Source organism: Amblyomma americanum, chromosome 4 (genome assembly GCF_052857255.1).
Source record: "Amblyomma americanum isolate KBUSLIRL-KWMA chromosome 4, ASM5285725v1, whole genome shotgun sequence".
NCBI lineage: Eukaryota > Metazoa > Arthropoda > Arachnida > Ixodida > Ixodidae > Amblyomma > Amblyomma americanum.
In genome coordinates this window covers 218,142,500-218,150,606 of record NC_135500.1, presented here as the reverse complement: position 1 = coordinate 218,150,606, position 8,107 = coordinate 218,142,500, and the positions used below count along the sequence as shown (strand labels likewise).

General features: G+C 48.3%; 1 protein-coding gene across 1 annotated transcript in view; it reads left to right on the top strand.

Annotated features, from left to right (window-relative positions):
- Positions 1-281: 281 nt before the first annotated feature.
- The window catches only part of LOC144129356 (monocarboxylate transporter 12-B-like), a 32,436-nt gene continuing 24,610 nt past the window's right edge, over positions 282-8,107 (top strand). The window contains exon 1 of the mRNA XM_077663424.1: positions 282-457. Within this exon, the coding sequence (XP_077519550.1) occupies positions 442-457 (16 nt within the window). The 5' untranslated portion in view covers positions 282-441. The remainder of the gene's footprint in view (positions 458-8,107) is intronic.

Sequence of the window (8,107 nt, the reverse complement as noted above, 5' to 3'; positions counted from 1 at the left end):
TGGAAGGTAGGAGCTTCCCCTTTGAAACGGGATGATGGCAGTTGCCACCATGCTCAGCTTATTTTCCCTTTATTTTTGTTTAACTGTGCAGTAAGTTGATATTAAAAAACTCGCCATTTTATTTAAATACGTCTTCCTACACTTCTAACATTATGTCACCTGTCTGCTTCTTAGCCACCAATCTTCCAAACGCTTTTTGCTAAACACGCCTCCGCACGCCCTCCGCAGTTTCGCCTCTCGCTACCAGGGGAGCGACGGCCGTTGCTGTCGAGCCACCAAACACCAAACATGAGCTTCGACTTCCCATCGCTTTGGGTTAACTCCACAGCACGTTGAGTTTACGATCATGTACTGATAGAATATGTAAAGGACAAAACGATTAAGAATTAACCGCGGCCGACAAAGAACAAGTTTAACGGAAGTTTACCGTCACGGAAGTCAATGGAAGTTTATCGCTGTGAGTCAAACCCTTTCATTTTTTTCCCCCATTCTTTTTAAGATAGCATTCTTATACGGTGCACCGAACAGGTCGAGCTTTCTGAGGCGCTCTACCGCAGGAAACTGTGGATTATTTCCAGCCCGAGGGCTGAAACTATAGATTCGCTTCCGTCGCCGTACAGCGTTGTTGCTGTCCGGGTGTGCGATGCCTGAATGCGTGTAGCCGCCATAACCTGACGCCACTGAGAGCGCTCCTGCCTCGCGGTTCCCACGGCGAGGTTTTGCGCTGAGTTGCGGCCGAGGGCGCTTCCGGTGCCTGTCGGCCCCGACGTCGGATCGAATGTCGTTCCGCCGAGAGTTGAGCTGCTCTGAACACCGGGGTCCGGCGGCACGTACCCGCGTGGACCATGGGTCGGCGCAGCTAGATACCCGGCCTAAGTGTGGAGGCAGCTGCATTTAATTACTTGCTCGAATCACAACTCTAATACCGTTCATGCCCTGCACTGTAAGCCAGACGGCACAACACAGGGGTTGGTCATTTGCGGACTAAATGCACTGCCGTAGCCGTCTGCCGCAATTTATTGTACGCTATAAAACTCAGAGGGCATTACATAAGGGCGCGTATAAAACTCATTAAATGGGCAACAACACGCCACACAAAATAGTTATAATGTCGACGATCAAATAAATCGGCAAGAAGAAACTATAGATGTAAGCGCCTAAAAACGTGGGTCACCGTAGACGTGATATAACGGATAAATAAAAAGAAAACAGTAATTAGAGGCACCTAATAAGGTATAACACCCGAAAAGGCTCGTTTAGCTAGCGGCTGAGGTCCCTTAAACTATCTGCGAAGTGGTAACCCCGTATGCCGTGAAGGTCAAATGTTGCAATTCGTGCCATTTTGCTTGCGTTATGTTTGTCTTGGGCACGCTATATTAGCGCCCTGTGATTTTGAGGCTATCTGCGGTGTCCGCTTGCCACAATAGAACTGTTGCGCCGTCCGAGACATCATCCGTCGCGACGAGCTAACTGTTTTTGGGGAAGTACTCCTCATTATAATCCAGAATTATTTCCGCAGCTAAGTGCATGCGAGTATTTGCAACTTTCAGTGATGGTATCGACGCCACGCGACCGCCTCCGGTACCACCTGAGAGATGACACTGCCGAACGGCGTCCAGTTTGGTCCTGCATCTTCCGCCCAACATCTGATCTGTCAGTTCAGTCGAGCAGCATGCTTGCTTAGCATATTATTGTGATTTGCGTCGCTTTTTGTACATAGCCACGGCAGAATTTTACAATGTCCATGTGCGCGTGTAAAGTGCACATAACCGCTGCCAAAAATGGATATTGAGCTTCTGATATCATTATAATATAATATTAGCATGGTGAGTCGTGAGAAATTCATCACAAAAGAAACATCTGTTGTACTTTTGCATCAAACGGACATCATAAATTCTTCATCAATTTTTGCATTTTCTGATGAAAAAAAAGGCTTCGTTTTTCATCGCAAATCATGATGCATGAAGACACCAGAGCAGTATCTCTTTCAAGCGTCGCCCCACTCAACATTTTATGAATTGCTCGTGCAGTAACGATGCATATCAACAGAACTTTTCAGTTAAATCTCTCGATTTCTGCCTGCCGTATTTTGTATACATTACACCAAAAATTCTTTAGAAATCTTTGCTCGACCTCAAAATTACCTCAACCTCACGTCGTGAGGTGAGGTTGAGGTGAGGTCGGCGACGGCTCGATATTTTGTGAGTGAGGTCAGCAAATCAGACCTCAACCTGACGCGTGAGTTTGGGGTTGAGTGAGGTCGTCATGCAGTGAGGTTGAAATTTTGAGGTCGAGAATTTTGCAGCTTCCACGTCTTACTCCGACGAGTGCCGCTTCCGAAGCGGTGTTGCAGCGCATCACCGCAGTGTTCATGCAATGACGCTTGGTGTTCGGTTTCTCCTGTTTGGACAACCGGATGCCACAGTTCCCTCTCAACTTCCTCTGCGGCGCCGTAATGTCCATTAAACCTGAGCCTACAGGAAGACGCACCCCTCTGGTCTTCCCGGAAGGAGTGTTACTGTCACAGCACGACACTCTCGCTCCCCCTTGCCCCGCTGGCGAAGCACCCGGCTGCCTGTCGGTCGGCTCAAACTCCCGGGAGAGCGCAAAGCACGTAACTCACGTTGACCCGTTGTAGCTTTGTTTGATTCCACAAACAAATAAGTTCAGTCCAACAAGCACGCAATGAATTCGCCGCAGCGCGGATGGCCCCAAGCAAGACTGCTTCGTGTTCATGCTCGTTGCCGGCTCTGACGTCATGTCTCTTGCCTTGCAGTCGAATAAAGGGGATCCTGCTGTACATTACAAGCTGACTTAACAGAAACTGCAGTAGTGGGCACAGGCGAGAGAATGTGATTCAAGTGGTTACTAACAAGGACGCCTGCTGATTTGATTTAAAAAGCACGAAGCCAGAAAAACCTGTATAACACCGTCGAAGCTTTTGGTCGGTGACTTCCCCTTTCAAATCTCACGCTAATTCTGTATACAAATTCCAGTTCCGTAATGCAAGCAGATGCGAATATAATTTCACTTTTATATGCTTCCGAATAACCTCTCTTTGGTCTGCGGTTCGTTGTTCCTTCTCGGAAATTCACTTATTATGCCGAAACACCGCAGAATGGCGCGAACGCACCAGCATAGCGGTGTTACAGCGGTGAAAAAATGCAAAACTATAATGAATGTATGTGATGTGGTAGCTGATTTTTATTCCTTTTTTAATGAAGATGTGTGAATAGAATTGATTACGTGCTGTCGCTGGGCTGCTGAGTCGCTGTTGCAAACCTTCTAGTATGACGTTTAATGGGGCACACTGTTGCTTGCTTCTGTTTTTAGTTTGCGATTTTTGATTGTAATCATTCTGTTTTCTTTTCTCGTATGGGATCAGTTAGGTTGGCGACCTGCCTTACAGATGAAGTTGAAGTTAGTTGAAGTTTATTTCTCGCTCTTAGTGGTACAGGTATCAATGGGAGAGAGAGGACGCAGGGAAAAAAGCTGCTTGAATGCAGCGTGAGAGGCACCCTACGCCCACATTGCCGAGGCAGCGTATTGCCTCAATTTGTTCACAAGACAGCTACAGGTGAGGCAGTCGAAACAAAAACTAAAGTGCCAACATGAATTAAATAATAATAATTGGTTTTTTGGGGAAAGGAAATGGCGCAGTATCTGTCTCATATATCGTTGGACACCTGAACCGCGCCGTAAGGGAAGGGATAAGAGAGGGAGTGAAAGAAGAAAGGAAGAAATAGGTGCCGCAGTGGAGGGCTCCGGAATAATTTCGACCACCTGGGGATCTTTAACGTGCAATGACATCGCACAGCACACGGGCGCCTTAGCGTTTTTCCTCCATAAAAACGCAGCCGCCGCGGTCGGGTTCGAACCCGGGAACTCCGGCTCAGTAGTCGAGCGCCCTAACCACTGAGCCACCGCGGCGGGTCACTGTGCCCCATCAAACGTCATATTAGAAGGTTTGAAACAGCGACTCTTACGGCGCGGTTCAGGTGTCCAACGATATATGAGACAGATACTGCGCCATTTCCTTTCCCCCAAAACCAATTATTAATTATTAATAAACAGCGACTCAGCAGCACAGCACGAGCATGTAATCAGTTCCATTCACTCATCTTCATTAAAAAAATAGAGGAAACGGAATCAGCTACCACGCCACCATACATTCATTATAGTTTTGCATTTTTTCGCCGCTGCAACACCGCTATGCTGGTGCGTTCACTTTGTGCTGCGGTGTTTCGGCATAATAAGTGAATTTCCGAGAAGGAACAAGGAACCGGAGACCAAAAGAGAGATGATTCGGAAGGATATAAAAGTGAAATTATGTTTGCATCTGCTTGCTTTACGGAACGGGAATATGCAGAAGTAGTGTGAGATTCGAAAGCGGAAGTCTCTGATCAAAAGCTTTGACGGTGTTATACAGGTTTTTCTGGCTTGGGGATTTTTTAATTAAATCGGCGGGTGCCCTTGTTAGGAACCGCCTGAATCACATTCTCTCGCCTGTGCCGACACCTCCAGCTTCTGTTAAGACGGCTTGTAATGTACATGTACAGCAGGACACCCTTTATTCTACTGCAAGGCAAGAGCCGTGACGTCAGCGCCGGCAACGAGCATGAACACGAAGCAGTCTTGCTTGGGCCATCCGCGCTGCGATGATTTCATTGCGTGCTTGTTGGAGCGAACTTATTTGTTTGCGGCATCAAAGAAAGCTACCGTGGGTCAACGCGAGTTATTTGCGCGTTCTCGGGAGTTGGAGCGGACCGGCAGGCAGCTACGGCTGCTGCGCCAGCGGAGGAAAGGGGAGGGAAAGTTGCGTGCTGTGACAGTAACACTCCTTCCGGGAAGACCAGAGGGGTGCGTCTTCCTGTAGACTCAGGCTGAACGGACATTACGGCGCAGCACCGGAAGCTAAGAGGGAACTGTGGCATCCGGTTGTCCAAGCAGGGGAAACCGAACTCCAAGCGTCATTGCATGAACACTGCGGTGATGCGCTGCAACTCCGCTTCGGAAGTGGCACTCGTCGATGTAAGACGTGGCAACTGCAAAAAGTCTCGACCTCAAAATTTCGACCTCACTGAATGACGACCTCACTCAATCTGAAACTCACGCGTGAGGGTGAGGTCTGATTTGCTGACCTCACTCACAAAATTTCGAGCCGTCGCTGACCTCACCTCACGACGTGAGCTTGAGGTCATTTTGAGGTTGAGGTCGACCTTATGAGGTCGAAACCTCATGAGGTCGCCCATCTCTGCTCATGGCCTGAGTCGCTTTGGGACGTTATACCCGATAAACTCCGTCATAATTATTAGCCTGACTACGCCCACTTCAGTACAAATTTCTGTCCCACATCTCTTCAACTAACCCTGTCCCGTTCCCGCTGCGGCTAGCCTATCCCCGCAGACTTCTTAATCTACGCTTCCCTTCCCTTGGAATTCAGCCTGTTATCCTTAAGGACCATCCATAAACCCCATAGCCCTCCAAATGCGTCTTATTATTTCTTTTATTCCTTATTTTAACACACGCCAGCATAATCCTTGGTATATACTGTTGCAGGCACAGCAGCGCACAAGAGGCGGGGACAGAGTAGCCAGACAAGGAAAGCGCTCGTCCTGGTCTGTCTACTCTGTCCCCGCCTTTTGTGCGCTGCTGTGCCTGCAGTTATGTACCAACGCGCCCAATTCGCCACATTAATTAAATTCACTGTTGTTTCGTATTAATTAATATACTGAATCGATATCCAACGAATTAACAATGTTGCTCAATGCCCCTGATGAAAACAATGTCGCGGTTGAAAACACATCTAAGAAATCTCTAATTTCATTGTTTCGCGTTCTCGAAAAGTCAGACCATCTGTAGAACCTTAGTTACACGCATTGTTTGCGAGTTTGTTGGTGTCGTTGAAATGGTGCGCATACCTTGCTTTGCTGGCTGCTGGCAACAGTGGGCGCAATGGGGCCTCGAACTTGCGTACCGCTTTTTTCTTTTCGTGGCGTCCCCTCTCGAGTGTGCATGCATGCTGCGAGAGAACTAAAGTATACTTCATGCTTTGTTATGTATTTATTTCTTTTCGTGAGATGCGAAGCTTCCTCTGCAGCCGGTACAGTGTCAGATAGCATATATGCGATACCGAGGAAGCAACAGTCACGGCTTCTCTTTAATTCTTTAAGCATAAAAAGTGCACTAAAGACAGCACACAGAAAAGAAGCACTACATGTGCCCGGTATTAGCGCTGTTTTTACGTTTGAAGAGTGCCGTGCTAGTTAACTAACCCCACAAAGCACCCTGCTGGATTTATATTCCAAGACATACCTTCTTTGCTTGTCAAGCAATCGCTGCTGAAAAACACAGACGTCAGGGTTTGCCGACGATTTATGGTTTGGTTTGGTTTTATGGGGGTTTAGCGTCCAAAAGCGACTGAGGCTATGAGGGACGCTGTAGTGGAGGGCTCTGGAAATTCCGACCACCTGGGGTTCTTTAAGTGCGCTGACATCGCACAGTACACGGGCCTCTAGAATTCCGCCCCCATCGAAATGAGAGCGCCGCGGACGGGATCAAACCTGCGTCTTTCGGCACAGAAGCAGAGCACCATAATCGCTGAGCCACCGCGGCGGCTCCGCTGACGGTTTTTGTCAGTCGTAATTGTTGTCCACGAGTTGTGCTGCAATACAGATCACCAGGGGCTGAGATGTTCACTGCAGACCGTCATTGCTATTTTGCATTTGTGTTTCGTTGTTGGGCTCAGACCACTATTTTTGTGCCCTGCTTGTCCAGGCACCCATAATGCGACTGCTTATATGCAATAGTAAGGTGAAGAACAAGCTATAGTTGGCTGCGAGCTCGGCGTATATACGTGGTTGCGCTTAAATGCACCCTATGTGACCAAAGAACTACACGAACTGAAAATTTTCTCGGCATCCGCGTTTGCTCCCCCCCGCGTTCCGAGCGTTTCCCTGCCGCCTTTCTTCTCTATATATATAAGGCCGCCTGCGTGTCTCACTGCTGCTGCACGATTCCAAATGGTGTGCCCGCCAGATCAGCCATACCTGCGTCGTTAGGTTTCTGTCGCACCTGCCATGTCTGCACATCGAGGACTTGTACGGTGACAGCCGCAGCTAACAACATGGCCCGCACTGAGAGCTGCTTCGGCTTTAGAGAGGCTTTTATGGAGGAAAAACGCTAAGGCGCCCGTGTGCTGTGCGATGTCAGTGCACGTTAAAGATCCCCAGGTGGTCGAAATTATTCCGGAGCCCTCCCCTACGGGCACCTCTTCCTTTCTTTCTTCTTTCACTCCCTCCTTTATCCCTTCCCTTACGGCGCGGTTCAGGTGTCCAACGATATATGAGACAGATACTGCGCCATTTCCTTTCCCCAAAAACCAATTATTATTATTTAGAGAGGCAGCCCGCTCTCATACAGTTGCTCCAATGGGGAACATGAGGTATCCCAGTGCTGGAGGGCCAGTAAATGGCACGAACATTCTAATGCAACATCAGGCACCGTATAGCGCAGCGCACTGCAACGCAAGGCTAGCGCGGCTGCCTGATCATCTCTCAAACAGCCGTTCTGGATCTTCAGTGCCGCCCCTTGTAGACCGTGAAAGTCCCGAATAATTGTCAATCAAATGCAAAATTAATTAATGTATTAGAACCACAAGCAGCCCGGTCACCAGGAGGCGTGATTGACATCTTAGAGAGTAGCTTGGAGACTGGATTTTGTCGGACACCTGCATGAAAGCTTTTGAAAAATACTATGCGCAAAACAGACAACACAGGAGGAAGACAGACGAAACAAGCGCAACTTGCAACTGTTTATTCACTTAGTAGGAGAGTGAATACTTAGGCAAAAGGCAAGAGCAGAGAGGAGGACCCACACATGTTTAATCTGTCTTCCTCATGTGTTGTCTGTTTTGCGCATCGTCTTTCTTAAAACCATGCACAAACTACCCCCCCCCCCCCCCCTTTAGTGTATCACTTTGCAGGAACGCATCTCCTTTTTCATTATGCGACAGTGGCGAAGCAATTGTCCACATTGTAAATGAGAGGCTGATATAGCCTGAATCTCCACCCCAACCGTGATGAACGCATTTTTTTTTTCTCCGTGA